Source organism: Anabrus simplex, chromosome 2 (assembly GCF_040414725.1).
Source record: "Anabrus simplex isolate iqAnaSimp1 chromosome 2, ASM4041472v1, whole genome shotgun sequence".
Lineage (NCBI taxonomy): Eukaryota > Metazoa > Arthropoda > Insecta > Orthoptera > Tettigoniidae > Anabrus > Anabrus simplex.
The window spans coordinates 455,448,465-455,474,462 of record NC_090266.1 but is presented as its reverse complement, the minus strand read 5'-3'; the positions used below and the strand labels follow the sequence as shown (position 1 = coordinate 455,474,462).

At 35.7% G+C, this 25,998-nt stretch overlaps 1 protein-coding gene across 1 annotated transcript in view; it reads right to left on the bottom strand.

Moving 5' to 3' along the window:
* Positions 1 to 25,998, bottom strand: part of LOC136863575 (uncharacterized) — a 633,079-nt gene that overhangs the window by 52,725 nt on the left and 554,356 nt on the right. The window contains exon 9 of the mRNA XM_067139956.2: positions 13,982 to 14,124. Coding sequence (XP_066996057.2) covers positions 13,982 to 14,124 — 143 coding nt within the window. The remainder of the gene's footprint in view (positions 1 to 13,981; positions 14,125 to 25,998) is intronic.

Here is a 25,998-nt window from a genome sequence, read left to right as displayed (position 1 = left end):
TTCTTGGATCAAAGAGTGATTCCACATCATTTCATTAATAATTTCACTATTTTGCTTAAAGGTAAATAGTTTTGTGTTCTGAGCCAAATTTGTAAAATTTCACAAATACTTTGTGATTTCATGCTTATAATACAATGGACACCTATATTAACATTATTCATCACTATGATAGGGAAACTAACTTCTCTTCTTGTTTAGAAACTGTACTAATTTCTACCACTAGTATAATAAATTTTGCTTGTTTGTGATTAGTCTTGTGGTTGTTATTGAAACTGGACATACACTTTTGCAGAAAACAGGACTTCTAGAAAAAGCAATGAGTCAAACACTCGCTGGACTTGCCAGCCAAGAAGCCAACATAGTAGCGGTGAGATATTAATCATAACATGCCAACAAACACATACTGAGGTTTTCTCAGTGATTTATGCATTTACTTGTACATACATGCAATAGCGTTCAATGCATGGCATGGAAGTTTTAATAAAATATGTAAATATCTGTCAGTGGGTACCAATCAGAGGTGCAGTGTGTAGTGACTTACAAATGTGGCTAGAACTGACAGATTAATTACTTTTCTCATTGTCAAACAATTGACTTAATTGCTGGGCCATCAAAGACATGGTTACACAACTATTGAAGATGGCATTTGCTAATAATGAAGAATGTTAGACTGTTCTATACTCTATGCATTACTTATTTTGTTTTACTGTTATTTTTATGCAAGTACACATTCTGGTAGTACAATGTTCAGTGATACTAACAGGTGTAATATGGGTTTGACTAATGTATTACAGGGTCCTTTTGGAACGTTTGATGAGCCTCTGGAGAGGTACATGAAAAGCAATAGCACGGCCAGGTGACTCATTTGCTAAGAGATATATTGCTTTATGTCCGGCTGAGGTAATATAACACGTAGTGGTAAGTCCTGTGACTTCACTGCCATAGTTTAGTTTAACATCTATGGTACTGATAGTGTGTTCAGTGTATTAGCTTTAATATAGTATAGTTTCTGTATGAATACAAAAGTTATCATGTGTTTAATGAGTGATGTATACAGTAGAAGAGCATATTTTCATTGTGCTGTGCTATGCGAAGCATTCTTCTGTTAGAGAGTGCCACTTTCAATTCATTTGCAAATTTCCTGGCATCCTTCCTCCCCATAGGGATACAGTATGTACTTTAGTGAAGATGTTCCATACTACCAGGTCCATTCTTAACAAGAAAATACAAAGGAGATGAACTGTTTTAACAAAGGAAAAGCTTGATGAAATAGGAGCTCTCTTGGAAAGAATCCCAACATCCCTGTGTTGTCTCACCGTACAAGCTAATGTGTCATTATCTTATGCCCACAAAGCAACAAAACTGTTAAAAGCCAAACAATACAAACTCACCACTGCCCGACATTTAAGAGGACCTGACAGTTTCGCTAGGGTTTGGTATTCTAGCTGGTTGCTTCAGTCAGCTCATGATGGGTATGTTGACCCAGAAATGTTAAGAGAACCTGACATTTTCGCTAGGGTTTGGTATTCTAGCTGGTTGCTTCAGTCAGTTCGTGATGGGTATGTTGACCCAGAAATGTTTATTTTTTAGTGATGACGCATGACTGCACGTAAGTGGCTTGGAAATAGTCAAAACAGTTAATAGTGGAGTGCAGAAAATCAGCATCAGCTGCACGTCCATCCACATTATGATATAAAGATACGAGTTTGGTGTGCAATAAGTGTTCATAGAATTATAAGGCCTATATTTTTTCATGATACAATAAAATGCTTACTTATATATAGACCTCATTCTCAGGTCATTCTCTCAAGAGCTGAGGAAGAAGAAATGAATAATGTTTCTTCTTCTTCATAGTACCGTATCAGGTCCCCCTGACGGCGATCACTGTGGCGAATGCAGAACGATCTCTAGCTAGGTGGAAAAGTCTTTCAACACTGTGAATTCCAGTCCATTCTTTGATGTTTCCATGCAATATAATGCAACAGCACACACTGCTAATCGGTCTATGGAGATAATAGGGAAGTTTTAGAAGACCATGTGGTTAATTAACCCACTAAATCTCCCAATTTAAATCCCTGTGATCACCTGTGGAGGATGTTGAAGGGAAAAGTGTATGTGAACCACCCTTACACAAGAGAACATAGCACAAGTTATTTTGTACATCACACAGGCTGGGATTTGCCGAGTGTCTGCAAACCTGTTTATGATGTGCCAGGTGTGTTTGACAGCTGAGGGACAACATTTTGAACAACACATGTATTACCAGGTAGGTTTTAGACTTATAGTTTAACTATGAATGTGAATTTCCACGATGTAGTGGGGAGGAAAGGTGCACATTATACCGGATAGCAACTGAGTGTTATTGCACCAGCTAAACCATGCTCTGAGTGGTACTGCTGCTGAAAGCTAAGAAAAAAAAAAAAAAAAATAAAAAAAAAAAAGATACACGGTACTAGTCATCTGCTTTTGTAGCATAAACTTATTATCTCTTTTCCAGATTCACAGGTATCAACCTGTTTTATAAAAAATATTCTTGATATAGGAGATGATAGCCTAGAGGCAAAATTACTGGCTTTTCACCAAGGTTGCTATTGTCACCTATACATTTGGAATTTTTGAAATTAAAAGTCATGTCACCATGGTTTGTATTCCACATAAAACCAGAAGTCCTCAGGCTTTGATCATAGTGTCTTGTAAACAACCTTACTTTAAAACATTCTATGAATTGTATGTGATAAGTGATGAAGTGTATGTGGTATTATACATTGAGAAAGTACCTGTGTACTATGTAAACCACCTGTAATTGGACAGTGATTTCTGTATGTGGTGCAGAATAAATAAATGAATGTACGAATGAATGAATGTAAACATGAATCATAATGGTACCCATCCAAGAATATGCTTATTTTACACTGATATCTCACTTAGGTTTGTGTATGGTAATAGAATAAGTCTTAAACTTATAGCTTAAAGGAATTAACTACTGATGTGAGTTCCCCACAAATTTTCCCACATGCTTCCTAACTTCAAGTCTTCTCTGTGTTCAGAGCTGCTAGTGTTGTCTGGAGATGATTGTTGTAAGAATGTGATCCCCATGACAAAATATATCAGAAAAGGAGTTTGATTTATATGGACGAAGGAAGTGTTGCACAATTTTTTTGTTGGGTTTAATTAATATTCTGAATACTTCTTAGTTTGTTTCATTATGTGAAGATTATGTTTAGGATGTATTTAAGTAACTGTGTGTTACAGACTGCGAACACTATGATATCTTCTAAGCCTGTTGTTTTGTGCTACAACCTTAAAAATAAATGATAGCCTAAAGGCATAATTACTGGCTTTTCATCAAGTTGGCTGTTGTCACCTATGCATTTGGAATTTTTGAAATTAAAAATCATGTTCCCATGGTTTGTGTATGGTAATAGAATAAGTCTTAAACTTATAGCTTAAAGGAATTGACTACTGATGTGAGTTTCCCGGGATCGCTTTGACTTGACCCAAATTTTCCCATTTTTTTTGCTCCTTTTCTGATATATTAATATTGCTACCGGCACTATTTGCTTATAATTTATGTGTTTTTATTCAGTAATGTGTTTTATCAGAAGAAATACTTCATTTCTCAAAATCAGTATTTTTGGATTTTCGGATCCATACTTCCAATGGTGGCCTGAGGGACATCATATCATGAACTGCCTTTTTTTCAGACCATAGGACACAGTGCATCATATGACACATCCTGACATTTTGATGGAAATTTAAGTAAAAATATAATTTCACAATATTTTCAAACAAAATTTTACAGAAATAATTTAATTTTTATATAAACACAAATTATCAGTAGGTAGTGCAATACTGTCACTGTTATAAATCACAAGTAGGTAGGTACTCACAATTCTCACTCTCATTCATCACTCATAACACAATTTTCCAAAATTTCAGTTTCTTATTCTTCTAACAGTACGATGAAGGGCATTACTTATACTGTATTTCTTAAATGACTTGCTGACAATTTCCTTTTTCAGTGACTTCCATGATGTCTTCACCCATTCACAGACTAGGCCAACTGATGGTCTCTTCATTCGTCCTGCTGGCGTTAGATCGTGATGAGGTGCAGCCATCTATTTTTTCCATTTTTCATGCACAAAAAACTTTTAATGGTTTGTTTATTGTGATGTCCAGTGGCTGCAATTGGCTTGTGAGGCCCCCTGGAATGGCCACATATTGAGTGTTCAAGTCCTTCATTCTCCTCTTTGTTGTATACGTTGCGTGGGATTTGAACTGGCCCAACTTTGCTCTTTCTTGAAACCACCAGGACGTTTAGCCCACATTTTTTCCAACCACACCTTCATTCTGTTTTCATCACCCATCCCTTCTCTTGAACATGAAGAAAAATACATTGTGGAATTTTATCTTTGGGTACAGTTTTTCTCTTAAAAATTACCATTGGAGCCAATTTTGTACCATCTGCACAGCAAGAAAACATGACAGTGTAAGTGATTTTTCATGGCTAGATGCTTTTGTTGTGATGGTCTTAGCTTCTTTACTGTCAACAGTTCTGTTTGATGGAACATCAGAGGTTAGAGACACTTTGTTCAAATTACCAACACAGCCGAGTTTGTACCGAGTTCATTTTCGTGCATTGATCACAAATTTGTGAAATTCCACTATTTTCAATTCATATTCTGCTGGCATCTTTTGCAAAATCCTAGTGCGAGTGGGCATCAATAGTCCATGTCTCTTCATAAACTGGTAACACCAGGCAGCTGTTCTTGCAAAATCAACAATGTTGTGTATGACCACATATCTCCTCGCTTCACAGATGATCATTTTGGTGGACACAGAGGTGCCATTATTTCTGTGGTTTGTCATCCATTCCTTCATTTCTGATCACAGGAAAGACCATTCTTCATCATGTATACTAAGAGTGTTTACTTTTTCCCAGGTTCAGCAAGTGATTTTCTTGTTTTTGCCATTTGTGTATCATTTCCTTTGATGGGGGAGATGTGAATTGTCTTTCTGCTGTCCTATTTCCTAGTAATTTTGCGTATTCCATAACTTTAAGTTAAATCATCTGTACAACTGACATTATGTATCATAAATTATCTCTACTGATTACAAAGTGAAAGATTTTCTTTCTACCCTTCTTTGAATGTTACCTATAATGGTAGTCAAGATCACAGCTCTTTGTGTTTGCCTGGTACAAAAAGGAGGCGGGCAGAAAAAGGGTCGCAAGCTGGAATTCGCTGATAGACAAATACAGGTATACCATAATCGTTGTTTCTTAACCGCAGTAATAAAAGGGGTCAACTGCTGAGAGTATTGTAAGGAATGTTTTGAGCATTGGTGTAGCAAATCACGTATACTCAGTGTTTGAATATAATAGACCTTTGGACCATAAGACAGCCATATTTTGGGCAGTATTTTTTGTAACAAAAATGGCCCAAAAATAAGGCACATACAAAATGTCATCATTAGTAGTTAGAGGTTAATAAATAGATACTTCCCAAATTCCTGGAATTACAGCTTGGTATGTTCCAGCCTAAATAAAATGCTGAAGTTAAGCATTTCAGTTACTGTCATATACAGAGTGAAGCAAAATTCGCGCACTCGGGCATCGCAGCGCGACTCCTCACATGCCAGCAATTAAAAAATGTATCTCATAAAAGTTCGTCCTGCGAGTATATCCGGCAGAAAAAAGACGTTGAAGAATGGCAATCTGGCAACACTGTAACCACATGTAGGGTAAGTACCTCTGTCAGCACATGTTAGTCGTGCTGTACAGTTGGTGCAGTGGATAGAGTTTTGGGTTAGCGTGCAGGAGGTTGAGGGGTCGACCCTGGGTTGAGGCGCCTGTTTTTTATTTCGTAAATGTAGTCCAGGTGGTATGGTATCTGGCATCTTAATCGTCAACAGAGAATAAATTCACGCCCACGACATGGGAAGGGCGTCTTTCAAAGCTGACCAATGAAAACGATTGTTCGTCCATTTCTAGGATCGTAGTATGTAAGTACACATGGTGTCTATAGGACCCGCTGCAATTGCTGTTGACGATTAAGATGCCAGATACCATACCACCTGGACTACATTTACAAAATAAAAAGCATACTCCTCAACCCAGGATCGACCCCTCGACGTCCTGCGTGCTAATCCAAAACTCTCTCCACTGCACCAACTGTACAGCACGAGCAATATGTGCTGACAGAGGTACTTACCCTACATGTGGTTACAGTGTTGCCAGATTGCCACTCTTCAATATCCTTTTTCTGCCGGATATACTTGCAAGATGAACTTTTGTGAGAGACATTTTTTTATTGCTGGCATGTGAGGAGTCGCGCTGCGACGCCCGAGTGCGCGAATTTCGCTTCACACTGTATACCACCAATGTATTAAATCTTTTCAATTTTATCTGCTTTAAGGGCAGACTATTTCACTGTAAATTAGACAGGCCTTCATCACAGTTTTAAGATTGCAGTTATGGTATGATATTCCCATTAAAAAGAGATAATTCAATTTATATTCTTAATAAAAGCTTTCCTTGTGCAAAGTAATAATGCTTGTTTTTAACTATAAGAAATATTTTGTGTACTGGGCTATTCACACACCATTCCAGAGAAGAGAAATCTGTGAACTATTCAGTTTTTGAATCAGAAGAAACAATAGACTGTACTACAGTATTGTCCAGATCATCCTCTACGTTAGTTTACTTCAGGTATGTGGCAATAAAAATTAAATTATACTGTAAAGTGAGTGAGATTAGTCTATAAATTGGGCCAATGACCTAGATGTTAGGCCCCTTTTACCAACAAGTATTAGTCTGTAAGTTAATTTCTTATATGTGACTAGCAATTGCCCGTGGCTTTGCTCGCGTGGATTTCGTAATTTGATCAACGTAATCGTTCCTCGACATTGTACTAAGACATTATCTGAAAATACCTAAATTATAAAAACTCACCCAAAAAACTGAGTTTCATTTACCCCAGAAATTCCTTGTAAACCATGTTTGTGGTATTACCTTTTGTTCTAAGATGACCATGCGACATAGAACCATACATGTGAGAAACAGTTTCCTCTCAAGTCCAAAAAGGTAATACACGTTTCTATATTTTTAAAGGAGATTACAAATACCTATTCCCACATCTGTAACATCTTCAGTTTTGAGATATACATATGTATCCCCATAAAAAGAATTCAACCCCTTGATCAGTCCTCCCCCCAACCCTCACCCCCATTTAAGTGTATTTTCCGAAAACAAAAATACATGTTTCTTTATTTTTAAAGGAGATTCCAAATACCTATTTTCATGTCTGTAACATCTTCAGTTTTTAAGATATAAGCATCCTCATAAAAAATAATTCAATTATTTTTCACTTCTTTTCATCCCCTGTTAAGTACCTTCTCTGAAAACAAAAAAGTACAGGTTCAAACCAAAAAATTGTTTATTTATAAAGGAGCTCTCAAATTCCAATTATCATGACTGTAACATCTTCAGTTTTGAGATATATGTATCCTCATAAAAAGGAATTAAGCTCCTTCTTCACTGCCCCTGCCCCCGAGTTGACCCCCCCCCCACCAAAAATGCGTGTTTCTTTATTTTTAAAGGTGATTCCAAATACTAATTTTCATGCCTGTAACATATTTAGTTTATGAGACATAAGTATCCTCATACAAAAAATTCAACTAATTTTTCAATTAATTCACCCCCCTTAAGTGGATTTTCCAAAGACAAAAGATTAAGTGTTTCTTTACTTTGAAAGAAAATTCCAAATACAAATTTTTATGTCTGTAACATCTTCAGTTTTTGATATATAAGTATCCTCATAAAAGTAAATCAACTCCTTTTTCAACCCCCCCCCCACTACCTACCCATTAAGTTGATTGCCCCCTCCCCAGAAGTGCATGTTTCTTTATTTTTAAAGGAGATTCCAAATCCCAATTTCCACATCTTTAACCTTCAGTTTTGAGATATACGTTTCTCCAGAAAAAGAATTCAATTTTTTTTACTTCCTTTTACACTCCACTCCAGTGAATTTTCCAAAAACAAACAGTACTCATTTCTGTAAAAGAGCTTCCAAATACCAATTATCATGAGTGCAACATCTTCAGTTTCTGAGATATATGTATCCTTGTAAAAGGAATTCATCTCCGTTTTCTTCCCCCCCCCCCCTCCACCTACCAAGTTGATTCCCCCAACAAATGTATGTTTGTTTATTTTTGAAGGAGATTCCAAACACCAGTTTTTACGTTTCTAACATCTTTGGTTTTTGATATATATACATTCTCATACAAATAATTCAACTAATTTTTCAATTCTTTCACCCCCCCCCCCCCCGTTAAGGGTTTTTCCTGAAAAACCAAAGAATACATGTTTTTTTGTTTTAAAGGAGATTCCAAATACCAATGTTCACGTCTGCAACATGTTAAGTTTTCGAGATATACCGTACTGTAGATACTCTCATTTTAAAAATTCACCCCCTTTCTCAGTTCCCCTTTAAGTGGATTATCCAGAAAAACATATTTATGTTTCTTTACTTTTACAGGAAATTCTAAATACCAGTTTTCAAATCTGTAATATGTTACGTGTCTGAGATAATTTGCAGATATAGTCTTTTTAAAAATTCACCCAGTTTGTCACTTCTGTTCACCCCCTATACATCGGATTATCCCAAAACACAAAAATACGTGTTTCTTTATTTTCAAAGGAGATTCCAAATTTCAATTTTTATGTCTATAACATCTTCAGTTTTTGAGATGTAAGTCTCCTCATAAAAGGTATTCAACCCCTTTTCCCCCTTTTTTCACCCCTCTTAATGGGATTTTCCAAAAACAAAATATATGTGTTTCCTTATTTTTGAAGGAGATTCCAAATACCAATTATTATACTTAGTAGAACATCATTAAGTTAGTATGTTGGATAAGACGTGTTTTGGACCATCCAGTGAGAAAATCAAATATTTTACCTTGCACAAATTAAAACAAATTAAACTTTTAAGTTTTTGAGACATAGATATCCTCATTTTAAAAATTCACCCCCCTTTTTACCCCGTTAGCGATGGAATATCCAAAAATCCTCCCTTAGCGCGCACCTACATGTTAATATGAATGTATCCCCAAAATTTCATTTCTTTATGTCCAGTAGTTTTGGCTCAGCGATGATGAATCTGTCAGTCAGTCAGTCAGTCAGTCAGTCAGTCAGTCAGTCAGTCAGTCAGTCAGTCAGTCAGTCAGTCAGTCAGTCAGTCAGTCAGTCAGTCAGTCAGTCAGTCAGGACAAGTTATTTTATATATATATAGATTATAGGGTTCAGTGTAATGAAAGTTTTAGTAAAACAGCAATAAATAGGCTGTACACTTGGAGCCATATGCGCACTCTTGCAGCTCATGCCAGCTCGCTTCCAACAAGTTGACGTATATCAGACGAGTTGGTGAATTGTCAGATCATCTGAGTTAATTCAACCCACAGTGTGAGTGGTGAGCTAGCATGTTGTCTTTGACTAGCCTGAAGTCTGAGCCAGATATATTACTAGAATTCTAATATTCTTGGTGAAATACACATTCAGTTTCAAACATACATTTTAATATCACAAATGAGGTGTTCTGTTCCAAAACTCATCTTATACACCATAAATGATTTCTCAGGAAGAGTCAAAAATGTGTAATTTTTGTAATATAGGTATCACCTATTTAATTGTATTACCATGCATCCAAGTCCAAGGTCAGAGGGTCATCTTATTGAGGGATTATTATAATTAGTAGAACATCATTAAATTAAGTTAGTATGTTGGATAAGACATGTTTTGGACCATCCAGTGAGAAAATCAAATATTTTACCTTGCACAAATTAAAAAAAAAAAAAAAAAGAGGAAAATATGTGAATATAATGTTATGATAAAACACACTAGTACAATACTCTATGTTCCTCCTATCAGTATAATGATATTCACTAATAAATTAAACACTCCAGTGTGATTTATCACATTTACATCCTATCGATCGACACTCAGTACCGGTACTTGGAGAAAACTCTTCCTACTATAGGCTACACTGCACTCACAATAGAACCAACGATAAAACATCACTTTGTTGTTTTTAATCATGTTAATAATGCATTACACTCTCAAATCTGATCCCTCCTGTTGAGATCCATCACAAAGAACTTCAACAAGTTTATTTACATCAAGACAGGTGAAGGTTGTGAGATAACATGCAGCTCAAACTTCAAGCTCATCTAGTTTGTGAATGCTGTAACCCTTTGTGCATATGGGTTTGTGTGTTCAGCATTCTGAAGAGAAAGTTGAGAAGTAGAAGAAAAAATTTGTGAAATCATTAACTAATGAAGAAAAAACTGAAATATTCATGTAGACGTAATGAAATTGTTCCCAACAGAAACATATTAATGAAGTCTCACTGTACTGAAAGGTGGCAACACTCTCAACTAAAATATTACTATGTAACATTCTGGTTTCTCCTGACACCTATATCTCAAGTTTGGTGTGAAGTAAGTTTGGTAGAGGGTTTGTTTGCACTTCAATGGAACTTTGTTGTTCCTTAATTGTAAGTTCTCTAACAAACGTTTCCTGTAACTCAGATCTTGTTGGCGAGTTCTTCATCAATGGAAACTTATGTTGTACTTCCTAGATACTGCAGCCCCATCATATAGTGGAAGCATGTTTTCTTGAGGGCCTAGGTTTGATTCCTGGTTCATCCATGTTGTCATGCTGATAACATGACACTTCTTTAATCACAAGTCATCTAGTTGTGCAGCAGTTGTCTTGGCAGGACAAGGCCTTCAACTGGCTGTATGTGCTGCAAGGTTTAGATTTTAGATAAATTTACCAGTCATTTTCAGCTGTTCTTCTTTCATTTCAATGGAGTCTGCACATAATTTTCTCTACATAACCATCACCATGATTTTCCTTAACTAAACATGATGCCATATTCTTCCATGTCTGGTGTATAAGTGTAAATTATTTTTTCAATAATGTTTGCTAATACACTTGTGCTGGTTCAGAACACTGCCAAAACATGGAAAGTACCATAATTTGATGTGTTGTCTGTGACAGTATGATCTACAATACTAAACTACTCTCTGCAAGGTGGGAAAACAGATTCTGGTTATTTCAACATCTGATCACGTGTTTGGTCATCATGGGTCTCCTTTTCCTCCCGTCATTGAGGTTTCTGCTTGAGTGCCTGTTTTGTCATGTTTTCATTTGGTCTGTGGCATATGCAGCTGATCTAATGCCATTTTCTTTTCTTGTTCTGCTTGTTGTTTAGTATCTGGTGCAAAGCGTAGAGGTCAGGACTTTCTCAAGTTACTGTATGATGATGATTATTCCTGAAATTCTCATTGAAGAGGATAGGGTCAAGATGAGGTTTCACCATCTGTCTTTTTGTTGCACATGTGTTTCACCTCTTTCCACCAAATTTTTAACTCTTTTCCTCCATTGATCCTGCATGTCATCCTGGGTCTCCATCTCCTCCTATGTCATTAGGTTTCTGCTTGAGTGCCTGTTTTGTTATATTTTTATTGGATCTGTGCCATATGTAGCCAATCTAATGCCATTTCCTTTGCATGATCTGCTCATTGATTAGTATCTAGTGCATTTTCTCCCTCAATTTCTCGTTTGGCATTACTCCTGGTCAATATATTGCCAGTAAACTCCTTAAACATTTGTTGGTGAATGTCTGGATATTTCATACCATATCGTAGGTCACCATCCAAGCGCCGCAGTCATATACCAAAACAGATTTTATATTGTTATCGAAAATCTAGAGTTTGGTTCCAATAGTGAGGTCTTCAACCTCCATATGGAAAAAAATCTTATGGAAGTACTCTTAGTTTCGTTAGTACGGCCGGCTCCATCCTCATTAATATCCATTATAATGCTCCCTAAAAGAAAAAGTAAGCATTTTCAGATCTGAGAGTGTTCAAGTGTGTAGGTCATGTGAAGGTTGTAGAAAGCCTCAATAGTGTGATTTATGAGAATCTATGGCATAGAGAACTAAACAACACTCAGTGAGATGCATCTGCAGCCACTGAAGTGTTCCAAAGTGCAATTTCCAGCCTTACACCTTGTTTTCAAATGGCAAGAAATGTTCAGTGAAGGAAAGGCCAAGAGTTTTCATGAGCAACTACAGTAAGGGATGACAGTGATCTCTTGTTAAAAGCCCATGGGATTAGACTGCAGAAAGTAATACAAGCTTTTAAGTTCTTTGAAATCCTTTCTTTAAAGAAAAGGCTAGGTAAACATTTGGCAGTGCATCTCCCACCTGGGTTACAATCCTAAATACAAATCAGGATTGATTGATTGATTGATTGACTGACTGATTGATTGATTGATTGATTTATTGATTGATTGATTCAAAATTGCATCATGCCCTTCAGACAGCATCAGGAATAAAGGTGACATCTCAAGTTGTATGCAATTGATTTCATTTAGGTGTGTCTCATCGACAGTGCATGAGCCTGTAAAAACTGGACATTGGAACATTGTGAATGGGAACATACAGGATGGAGCAGGATTGTGTTTTCTGATGAGTTACAATTGAGTGTGGAGTTTATCTATGAGGGAGTGTGGGACACAAAATAATCTTGCTTTTGTGCAAGAAACATCTGGATATGGTGGCAAGAATCTGATGGTGAGAATAGGAATAGTACTGAGGGTCATACAAATCTCCAATCCCAAATGGCACCTTAACAGCTTTGAGACAAGAGCCTCCGACCTATTGTTTTCGTTAATGAACAACATGTTGGAAGCAGTATATTGGGCAAATGCAATGGCCAGCTTGCTCAGTAGACTTAAGTTTAATTGAGCTTATCCGCGTTACACCCAACAGAGGCACTGAAGTTCATCCAGAGCTGGAGATTGCCTTTACAGAAGAGTGGTTATATATTTTAGAGGAACTCATGACTAACCTCATCAAATTGATATCATGCAGATACACAGCAGTGTTAACTGTTTGTAGATACTATATATCATACTAGAGGACAGTTACTGTTGTGATAATGTATGTTTTTGGGATGTTTTACTGATACGTTCATTGCCTTACAGTGTTTTCAAAAACATTTAACAAAGCTTTGATACATTTCTTCTTCTTTATCTGTTTACCCTCCAGGGTCAGTTTTTCCCTCAGACGCAGCGAGGGATCCCACCTCTACCACCTCAAGGACAGTGTCCTGGAGCTTCAGACTCTGGGTCGGGGATACAACTGGGGAGGATGACAAGTACCTCACCCAGGCGGCCTCATCTGCTATGTTGAACAGGGGCCTTGCGGGGGGATGGGAAGATTGGAAGGGATAGACAAGGAAGAAGGAAGAAAGTGGCTGTGGCCTTAAGTTAGGTGCCATCCCAGCATTTGCCTGGAGGAGAAGTGGTAAACCACAGAAAACCAGCCCTCGTACCACTATTCAAATTTCGTGGCAGAGCCGGGAATCGAACCCAGGCCTCCGGGGGTGGCAGCTAATCACACTAACCACTACACCACAGAAGCAGACCTTTGATACATTTCCTCTTGAGTTCCACTTGATATCTCATAGAAACATTTAATGAACCATTTTTCAATCAGCAATATGCAACAGTGAAACAATCATCTTTTATATAAATGGTGATCACAGATGAAGTATTGCTTGCCTATCCTATTGCAGTACAACATAGGAAATATCCTAGAGTCAAGCAGGAGTGTAACCATAACAAACACCGAAGGGAATCTCATGTAGTAAAGTAAGGCTGGCTAAAAAAGTTCACTTTGACCTGTGATAGAACATCTGAACATCTCAATTTACCCTCTCTAGCCCCATCAAAATAAAGTACTGAGTTATTGATGTTTATGTCATAGTTACAACTCTCAACTGAACAGACAGTATGTATCAGCGGTTCAAATTGTCAATCTCAGTTGTTAGAGAGTTTTGTAGTTTAATTTCTTTTCAGGATTAATGAACAAACTTACTGTGTATGAATATCATAGGAAGATCAAGTACTTACAGTCTTTTGCAAAGTCATCATGTTGTTATCATACATTCCATTATTTGGTGACTGCACACAAGATGTCACATTGGCATAAATTCGACCTGAGGTATTGTTGAGCTTCTCAAATGCTTTCTCATCAGGATCCTGATAATCTGTATCTGGAAATAGTAGAAATATTTATTTCAATCTTCTTCAGTTAAATGTTTACAGAAGCAAGTTTCACATTCTGCAATTGATGGTTTCAGTTATGTTCAGTTATGTTGGGGTGAAAAGTAAAATTGAATGAGTAGCAGTAAATAATGGAAAAAAATGTTAACATGTGACCAATGAAAGGCTGGTTTGCCTTTCAAGCAAGATCTGAGGTTCTATGGGAAATGTAAAAGATTACTTAATAAAAAAAGAATTTCATGTATCTGGAAGAAGAATCCATAAGGTATTAGATTCCTTTGAAGGTATCCGACTAACTACCAGTACCCAAATTTAAAGAATAAGGATATCTAAATGCACTCACAAGGGATCAAAGATCATCAGCCCCTCATTGAAATGTTATCATTGAAATGTTCATGCAAAGTATAGGAAGATCATGAAACATATTCATTTAAGAAATGTATGTACCATCTATCTATATATATATAAAATAACATGTCCTGACTGACTGACTGACTGACTGACTGACTGACTGACTGACTGACTGACTGACTGACTGATTCATCATCGCTGAGCCAAAACTACTGGCGGTAAAGAAATTCAATTTTTGGGATACATTTATATTAAAGTGTAGGTGCTCACTAAGGGAGGATTTTTGGATATTCCATCGCTAAGGGGGTGAAAAGGGGGGTGAATTTATAAAATTGAGATATCTATATCTCAACTTAAAAGCATACAGACGTAAAAATTGCTATTTGGAATCTCCTTTAAAAATAAAGAATTTCTTTTTTGGAAAATCCCATTAACAGGGGTGAAAAAAGGGGAAAAGTTGTTGTATACCTTTTATGGGGAGACTTATATCTCAAAAACAGAAGATGTTACAGACATGAAAATTGGTATTTGGAATCTCCTTTGAAAATAAAGAAACACATATTTTTGTGTTTTTGGATAATCCGATGAATAGGGGGTGAACAGGAGTGACAAACGGGGTGAATTTTTATAAAGACAATACCTGCAAATTATCTCAGACATGTAACATATTACAGATTTTAAGATTGGTATTTGAAATTTCCTGTCAAAGTAAAAAATAAATATTTTTCCTTGGAAAATCCACTTAAGGGGAACAAAAAAAGAGGGTGAATTTTTAAAATGAGCATATCTACAGTATATCTAAAAAACTTGACATGTTGCAGACATGAAAATTGGTATTTGGAATCTCCTTTAAAAGTCAAGAAACGCGTATTTTTGTTTTCGGAAAATTCACTTAAGGGGTTTGAAAAAGGAATAAAAATAGGATTAATTCTTTTTATGGAGATACTTATATCTCAAAAACTGAAGATGTTGCAGACATGAAAATTTGTATTTGGAATCTTCTTTAAAAATAAAGAAACACATATTCTTTTGTTTTTGGAAAATCCACTTAAGGGGGTGGGGTGGGTGAAAAGAACTGAATAAAGTGTTGAATTCTTTTTATGAGGATACTTATGTATCAAATACTGAAGATATTACAGGCATGAAAATTGGTATTTGGAATCTCCTGTAAAAGTAAAGGAACATGCATAATTTTTTTCTGAAAATCCACTTAACGGGAAGTGTTAAAGGGGGTGAATTTTTAAAATCTACAGTATATCTAAAAAAATACCACATATTACAGATGTGAAAATTGTTATTTTAAATCTCTTTTTAAAATAAAAGTAACACGTATTTTTTGTTTTGGAAAAAGCACTTACAGGGTAGGAGTTGTAAAAAGAACTGTAAAAATGGGTTGAAGGATTATTTTTATGAGGATACTTATCTATCAAAAACTGAAGATGATACAGACGTGAAAATTTGTATTTGGAATCTCCTTTAAAAATAAAGAAACACGTATTCTTTTGTATTCGGAAAATACAATTAAGGGGGGGGGGGGATAAATGAATTGAAAAATGAATTGAATTCTTTGTTTGATGATACTTATATCTTGAAAATGAACGATGTTACGGATGAGAAAATTGGTATTTGGAATCTCCTTAAAAAGAAAGACACACGTATCTTGTGGCAGGTGAGGGTGGTGGAATCAACTTAAGTATGTGTGAAAGGAGTTGAATTATTTTTATGAGGATACAGGCAAGAAGTGGACTTAAAACAATGTACCCCTAAGGGGGTTTTGACTGGGGGGAGAGGAATGATGACAAAAATATGCATTTATATGAAACCATTTGAATTATGAAGTTAAAATTTCAAATGATATCCTAGGTGTTAAATTACAGAAGGTTTGAAACAAATTTAACTGCACAGAGAGTTAAATGGGGGTTAAGATCTGAAAACAAATATATTCATTCCTTCCTCTGAAATGGTTTAACGTACAAAGACAAAATTCCAATTCCAAATCCTAGCTGTGAAATAGGAAATATTTTTTAACGTTCCTACCCTAAAGTGTTAAATGAGGTTAACTCCGTAAACTAAATTATTCATCCTTCCAAAACTGTTTGGTGTACAAAGTTGTAATTTGTAGTATTTTATGTCCGTAAACTAAATTATTCATCCTTCCAAAACCGTTTGGCATACTAAGTTGTAATTTGTAGTATTTTATGTCCTAGGTGTAAAATACCATATACTTCAGAATGCTAGTGCCTCAACCATCTGAACCACTCACCTCAGCTTATAACTCACCTGAAGTCAGTCATTCATAAACAAGCTAAATGAATTCCAACACTGTAATTCATTTACAATTACAAGACACCGGTAGTAGTGATGCTGATATAATTCCATATATAATGACCTCAAGGTGACTGCTGATGATCAGTCTTTAATTCCTGTCTAAGAAAAGCAGCTCAGGAGCCGCAAAAGTGTGCTTATCCAAGTTAAATTATTCTTTATGTTTGTATTTGTTGGTTATTTTGAATTACCACATGACATTAAAACTTACAAGCCAGTTTTACCATTTATTATTATTTGAAGTTTGTGGTTTCAAAAGACAGATTTAATTCTTTTGGTGCATTTGTAACTTTTAATAGATTTGAAGTCCACTGGTCTGCAATCATCCAAACATCATGAACACAAAGCTTGATTATAAACATATACAAAAGTTCACTGTCAAGCAGAAACAACAGCTAATTATTTATTTGCGGTTTGTATGTACTAAATTGATTCGTAATCCACCGTACTCAAAGGTAGGGAAAAAAGCCTGCAAAAATGAACAAATGGAAGTTAATGAAGAGCAGAAAGCAACTAATTATGTCTGAGAAACCAAATGGGAATCAGAGATAGTTTGGGAAATGTAATCTTACTTAACAGAATTGTTGGGAAATTATCATATCTTAAGAACAAAATAGTGGTCTTCAGAGAAGTTATTTATTACCTGCAAACAGGTTTATAATTTACTGGTATGATTTTCAGCATGACTAGTTCTCTATTACATTTGTTATTTAGATTTCTGAATATACTGTGAGGTAAGGGAAAAACTCAAAGGGCAGGGTCATCAGATCCAGCATGAAGCTTGACTTAGACAATCAGATAATGTTTGAATAAAAATTAAGCACCAACAAGGTATTTTAGCAAAAGAAACAGATGAACAATTATTCAAGCTTACATTACCCTTGCAAACATAGTAATGTGTGTCATCTGGAGCAATGTCGCCTTTCTAGTTTATCCCAGAGCTGTTCAATAGAATTGAGGTAGGGGCTTTGGGTTGGCAGTCCATTTCCAGAACGTTATTGTCTAAAAATTAATCACAACAGACTCTCCTTTATGGTAACGAGCACTATCATGTTGAAACACTCAATAATCATCTCTGAACTGATCTTAGGCAACAAGCCTTCCACCTTCTACTTTAAACATTTAACAAGGGCCCGCCAGCATTGCCTGGATATATTGCAGTGTACTGGCTTATTGTAGCACCTTTAACGTGCTCAGTACTATTACAAGGGGACCAAGTCCCTTCAATGAAAATCGCTCCCACACCGTCAACCCCCACCACCGTACCAAATTTCACTGTGGGCACTCAGGCTGGCATTTGTCACAACTAAACTTCCCATTGACTATCACATGGTATAGAGTGATACATCACTCCAAGTCACGTTTCCAGTCATTCACACACCACTCTCTATACTACCAGCACTTAGCATTCACTGGCAAAATGTGTGGTTTATGGGCGTGTGTCTTTGCCTTGAACCCCAGTCCTCATAAATACCAGTCAACACATGTGGCCTATCCAATAGTGGTTTTGTTGATGTGTCTTCCCATTTCAACTTCACAACCACATCCCCGACAATCGACTTCAGCAACTTGAGAAAGGTAGAAATAGCCCTGACTGATTGTTTGTTGAAGTGGCAACCAATGACCATTCCATGTTGACAGTCACTCAACTCCTTTGCCCCACCCATTCTGATGGTATCTTGTGACAGGAACAACATCGATCTCTCAGCTGCCTTTTGTATCAGCAACATCATTAGTAATGACATCTACATGTACAGAGTGATGCCAAGATATATTTCATCTGATAGTTTGTATATGATTACAATCGATCAAATATTCCTGGTTATGACCCTGATTTATATTTGAAAATTGTGGGAGCATGTGCCCATGTTAAAACAGTATTCCATACCTTGAGTATAATGTGCAATGAAAAGAGCAAAGAAAATTGTGAAAACACTAGAAATTATACATGTTAATCTGATACATTATATATAAACTGAATGTATTGTTTACAGAACAAATAAACTATACCTCAAAAACATCATTGTCCCTTCACTGCTAAGTTTACTTAAGCATTTGTTTGGTTTACTGAAGCAGTCACTTTATAATCACAGCATTTCACTCATGTGCAAGAATAAATTTGAGATTGATCTTCAAGCAACAATCATATGGTTAGTCATGAAGTGTATTTCTTCTTACAGTAAGGCACTGTAGAATTACAGAGAGTCTTTTCTTCTCTTTGGCTTTCTTTAGGCGAATGCTCAGACTTCAAATTATTCAGCTGGATATACAGTAATATGTAGCTTGCCTCTGATTCAATATTGAAAACTGTAAAACAACACATGACTTGTGTTCCCTTGCATAATGATTCCAAGTCTTCATACATGATAATATTTTTACTCTTTGGGGTCAGTAGGATTTAGCAGGACTTGATTGATGTAATGATTCGCATTCTAGAGAGCTCTGTCAGTCTTAATTTTCTCTACTAACTGTACACTTATAGGAAGTTTATTCCTGTTTCATAAATTGGTATTGGTTGTGATTTGATGTAAGGAAAATTTATATACTACATGGTCAAGTCAGTTGCCATCCTGACTTTTTTCTCTGAGGAGAATCAGCTAGCAACTATATCATTCCACTAGGAGCTGACGACACTAATATTTTTTACACAGGCTCTAGCAATCATGAACTTGAACAAAATATGCAGCAGGATATTCTATTACTTGAAACATGGCTTAAATCCAACCGATTAAGTATAAATCTAACAAAAACAAACTACATAAATTTTCACAAACCTTTATATGTATTAAATTTGGATAAAAATCTGCTTTTCTTCAATCATAGAGTAATGAAAGTGCACAGTACTAAATTCTTAGGACTGATTATAGATGAAAATCTGTCGTGGAGTAATTGCGTGGAGACTATTTGTAATTGCAATATAAGTTCTCTCATGGGTTATTGAAAGCCACATCTCTTATATGATACATGTCTGGGCATGCTGTAATAAAGAATTATTTGGAAAGGTAGAGGTCCTTAGGAAGAGAGCACTAAAAATAATTTTCAAACTGCCCATTCTGACACTGACTAAAGATCTGTATAAACATTGTAATATATTATCACTTCCAAACCTCTGCATAAAGGCTTCTATAATTATGATCTGTAAAATTCAAAACAAATTAGTCCGCTCAAACACATCAGTAATTACCAGTTCACAGATTCATAATTATGAAACAAGAATTATTTATAATATTCACTACAATAAGATTAATTCTACTAGTTATGGTCAAAGTTCTCTTTGACATTTTTCTATAACTATGTATAAGTCACTTCCAAAAAGTATAAAAAAATTACCAACTTTATCTATTTTCAAGAGTAATGTAACTAAATACTTGAAGTAGTATGGTAATTATGTTTAGGAAGCTTTGTCCTATCTTATCTGTTACATCATGTTAAATTATATACTTACTGTATTTTATTTTGTAATTACATTGTGAATACTGCTGCCATTGTAATTTATTTGTATTGCACCAAGGAGAGCCTTGGCTCAGGTGCCTATATTGAAATGAAAAAAAAAAAAAAGCACTCTGTTGCATCAGCACTCATGTGACAGTTTGTAGGTGGGGGGGGGGGGGGAGCCAGACGTGGGGGTACGTAGTATTTTTAATATTTTGGTTTTCCCTGAGAGCTAGGGTGGGGCCGAGGCCCTGCCTTGCCCCCGGGTATGGGCGCCCTTGCACTGTTGTGCTATGTGTTCAGTGTTGCAGTTGCTGTGTCCAGAGTTGGGAATTGAGTAAATGTAATCAAATTACTTGTAATGAATACTTCTTTAGGAATTTTTACTTGATATCTTTACTGTTTATAAAATGTAAAACTCATAAAATACTTCCTGAAATAAAATTGTAATTGTTACATTCTAGTAATTATTACATTCTACTAATAGATATATATTGGATTGAGAAGTTGGTAACGTTGGAGCAATGTTCCAAGGAATCACACCAAGGGTATAAAGCCAAGGATACTTTTCAATCTTCAGTGCTGTTGCATTTCATTTCAGTCCTTTATAGGACAGTCAACTGGGAAAAAATCCAAAGAAAAGCAGCTCGATTTGTTCTGGGTGATTTCCGACAAAAGAGTAGCGTTACAAAAATGTTGCAATGTTTGGGTTGGGAAGAATTGAGAGAAAGAAGAAGAGTTGCTCGACTAAGTGGTATGTTCTGAGCTGTCAGCGGAGAGATGGCATGGAATGACATTAGTAGACCAATAGGTTTGAATGGCGTTTATACAAGTAGGAAAGATCACAATATGAAGATAAAGTTGGAATTCAAGAGGACAAACTGGGGCAAATATTCATTTATAGGAAGGGGAGTTAGGGATTGGAATAACTTACCAAGGGAGATGTTCAATAAATTTCCAATTTCTTTGAAATCATTTCGAAAAAGGCTAGGAAAGCAACAGATAGGGAATCTGCCACCTGGGCGACTGCCCTAAATGCAGATCAGTATTGACTGATTGATTTTGAAAATGCTAAGGAAAATGTAATTTTTAAGAAAATTGCACATTCATCTTTTGCCCATTGTCAAGCTCTGTGAAATAAACAAAAATGTAATTTTTAAGAAAATTGCACATTCATCTTTTGCCCATTGTCAAGCTCTGTGAAATAAACAAAGAAACTACTGTGCAACCAATCAGCATTCCAAAAGTTTTTAAAACTCCAAATGCAACCAGATGGAACAGCATCTATGACAGTGTTAAGTGTCTAGTGTCATCAAGTAGAAAAATTTGGTCCAAGTGAATTAGAAAATATTATGGACAAAATTGGGTTATCTTCCTTTTGATGAGCAGAGTTAACATTTTAAATGGAATATTTTGTGGTAAGATTTTTTCATGCATTGGAATATCCAGATCAAATTCAAATTTGTTTTGTATCTTTTCAGTTGCCACAATCATGTAGGTCTGTTTGATTATTTAAGCTTTTATTGTATAATTGTTATTTCAGATCATGAAGTCTGAAGGAGTTGCCTATAACATATTGCAGGCAGAAAAGTGGCATGCACAATGTTGAACATGTTGAACAATAAAACACTGAGCATAAAAAATTGTAAAGTCTTGTATCGAGTATTGTTATCTTCAGGTGAGGCGGTACAGCTGCAACAAAAAGTCATGGAACTCGTTTATTGTTAAAGAACATGTTCCTGATGAAATGAGAATGTCAGTACACAATGCAACTGTCCACATATCAGAATAAGATAGAAGAATACAATGAAAGGAATGTGTTTTTTAAAAAGTAACTATGATCGGTGGAAAACAGTAAAAAAAATGTAAACAGACTTTGGGATGGGTTTAAAGCAATTGTTGAGGAATATGAAAAGAGGTTTGTACCTTTAAAGGTGGTAAGGAATGGTAAAGACCTACTATATTACAACAGAGAAGTAAAGAGACTAAGAAGGAGGTGCAGGTTGGTAAGAAATAGAGTTAGAAATGGCTGTGAAAGTAAGGAGAAATTGAAGGAACTTACTAGGAAATTGAATCTAGCAAAGAAGTCAGCTAAGGATAACATGATGGCAAGCATAATTGGCAGTCATACACATTTTAGTGAAAAATTGAAGGGTATGGTAAGGCAGAAACAGGTTCAAAGAAGGACATTCCAGAAATCATAAATAAACAAGGGAAGTGTGTATGCGAGGAACTTCAAAAGGCAGAAGTATTCAATAAGCAGTATGTAAAGATTGTTGGTTACAAGGATAATGTCCAGATAGAGTAGCTAACTAATATTAAAGAAGTATTAAAATATACATATGATAACAACGACATTTACAATAACATACAAAATTTGAAAACTAGAAAAGCAGCTGGAATTGATAAGATTTCTGGGGATACCAGTGTACAAAAGACAATAGATTGGGATACAGTACCATACTTGAAGTACTTATTTGATTATTGTTTGCATGAAGGAGATAAACCAAATGAATGGAGAGTTGTTATGGTAGCCCCTGTGTGTAAAGGAAAGGATGATACATAATGCAGAAAATTACAGGCCAGTCAGTTTGACATGCATTGCATGTAAGTTTTGGGAAAGCACTCTTTCTGATTATATTAGACATGTTTGCAAAATTAATAACTGGTTCGACAGAAGGCAGTTCGAGTTTAGGAAAGGTTATTTCACTGAAGATCAACTTGTAGGATTCCAGCAAGATATAGCAGATATCCTGGATTCAGGAGATCATATGGACTGTGTCTTTGGTTGACTTGATAGGGTGGATCATGGGAGACTATTGGCAAAAATGAGTGCATTTGGACTAGACAAAAGAGTGAATGGGTGGCTATATTTCTAGAAAATAGAACCCAGAGAATTAAAAAGGGTGAATCTTATCTGACCCTATGATAGTTATATATATATAAATGATATGAGTAAAGAAGTGGAGTCAGAGATGATGTTATTCTGTATAGAGTAATAATTACAGTAAGTTTCACGATTGTGAGCAACTGCAAAATGACAATGGTATGATGATAAACGGGGTTAAAATTCAGGTTGTAAGTTTGACAAATAGGAAAAATCCTCTGAGTGTTAATTACTGCATTGATGGGGTAAAGGCTCCTTATGGGAATCATTGTAAGTACCTAGTTGTTTATATAAGGAAAGATCCTCATTGGGGTAATCACACAAATGGGACTGTAAATAAAGGGTACAGATCTCTGCACATGGTTATGAGGGTATTAGGGGTTGTAGTAAGGATGTAAAGGAGAGGGCATATAAATCTCTGGTAAGATCCCAACTAGGGTATGGTTCCAGTGTATGGGACCCTCACCAGGATTACTTCATTCAAGAACTGGAAAAAGTCCAAATAAAAGCAGCTTGATTTGTTCTGGGTGTTTTCCGACAAAAGAGTAGCGTTACAAAAGTGTTGCACAGTTTGGGCTGGGAAGACTTGGGAGAAAGGAGACGAGCTGCTTGACTAAGTGGTATGTTCTGAGCTGTCAGTGGAGAGATGGTGTGGAATGACATCCATAGACGAATATGTTTAAGTGGTGTCTTTAAAAGTAGGAAAGATCACAATATGAACTTAAGTTGGATTTCAAGAGGACAAATTAGGGCAAATATTCATTTATAGGAAGGGGAGTTACAGATTGGAGATATTCAATAAATTTCCAATTTCTTTGAAATCATTTAATAAAAGGCTATGAAAACAACAGATCTGGGCAACTGCTCTAAATGCAGATCAGAAGCGACTGATTGATTGATACGAAGAATTGCTATAATCTATACGTATAAAATAACTTGTCCTGACTGACTGACTGACTGACTGACTGACTGATTGACTGACTGACTGACTGATTTATCTTCACCGAGCCAAAACTACTCGACATAAAGAAATGCAATTTTGGGGATACATTCATTCTATAATGTAGGGGCTTGCTAAGGGAGGAATTTTGGATATTCCGTCACTAAGGGGGTGAAAAGGGGGTGCATTTTTAAAATGAGTGTATCTGTATCTCAAAATTTGAACAGTTTAAAGACTTGAACATTGGTATTTGGAATCTAATTTAAAAATAAAGAACCATGTATTTTTTGTTTTTGGAAAATCCTGTTAAGGGGGGTGAAAAAAGGTGAAAAAGTGGTTGAATACCTCTCATGTGGATACTTATATCTCAAAAACTGAAGATGTCACAGTCATGAAAACTGGTATTTGGAATCTACTTTAAAAATAAAGAAATACTTATTTTTTGTTTTTGGAAAATCTACTTAAGGGGTGGTGAACAGGAGTGACAAACGGGGTAAATTCTTAAACTGAGTATATCTCAAAAATGTAACATGTTACAGACATAAAAATTGGTATTTGAAATCTGCTGCAAAAGTAAAGGAACATGCATAATTTGTTTTCTGAAAATCCTCTTAAGGGGAAGTGTTAAAGGGGGTAAATTTTGAAATGAGAATATATACAGTATATATAAAAAACTTAACACATTACAGACGTGAAAATTGGTATTTTTAATCTTTTAAAAATAAAAGTAACAAATAAGTTACTTGTTTGTTTTTGAAAAAAAAAAAAGAACAAAAAACAAACACTTCAGTGTGTGTGTGTGTGTGTGTGTGTGTGTGTGTGTGTGTGTGTGTGTGTGTGTGTGTGTGTGTGTGTGTGTGTGAAAAGGTCTGAAAAAGGGGTTGAATTATTTTTATGTGGATAATTATATCTCAAAAACTGAAGACGTTCCAGACATGAAAACTGGTATTTGGAATCTCCTTTAAAAATACAGAAACACATATTTTTTTGGAAAATGTACTTAAGTGGTAGTAAACAGGAGTGACAAAGGGGGTGAATTATTAAAATGAGTATATGTCATAAACATAATGTATTACAGACATGAAAATTGGTGTTTTTAATCTCTTTTAAAAATAAAAGTATCGCATAATTTTTTGTTTTGGGAAACTCTACTTAGTGGGTGGTGTGGGTGAAGACATGTGAACTTAATACTGAAGATGTTACAGACATGAAAATTGGTATTTGGATTCTCCTTTAAAAATAAGGAAAATGTATTTTTCTTTTGTTTTTGGAAAAATCCTCTTAAGGGGATCAAAAAAGGTGAGAAAGGGGTTGAATAACTTTTTGAGGATACTTATATCTAAAAAAATGAAGATGTTACAATCATGAAAATTGGTATTTGGAATCTCCTTAAAAAATAAAGAAACACGTATTTTTTTTTGTTTTTGGAAAATCTACTTAAGGAGTGGTGAACAGGATTGACAAAGGGGGTGAATTCTTAAAATGAGTATATCTCAAAAAAGTAATATGTTACAGACGTGAAAATTGGTATTTGGAATCTCCTGTAAAAATAAAGGAAAATGCATAATTTGTTTTCTGATAATCCATTTAAGGAGAAATGTTAAAGGGGGTAAATTTTAAATGAGCATGTATACAGTATATAACAAAAACTTAACATGCTACAGATGTGAACAATGGTATTTTAAATCTCTTTTTAAGTCCGGCCCTGCGGTGTAGGGGGCAACGCGTCCAGCTGTCACCCAGCGGCCCTGGGTTTGATTCCCGGCTGGGTCAGGGTTTTTAAATTGTAATGATTAATATCCCTGGCCTGGGGACTGTGTGTTTGTGACGTCCTTAAACTTCCTTTCCTCACACACAACATTCCACACTACTCCCTTTCCACTTACATGCAGGTTCATACAATATGATGCCAGGAGGGGCAAACGTTCC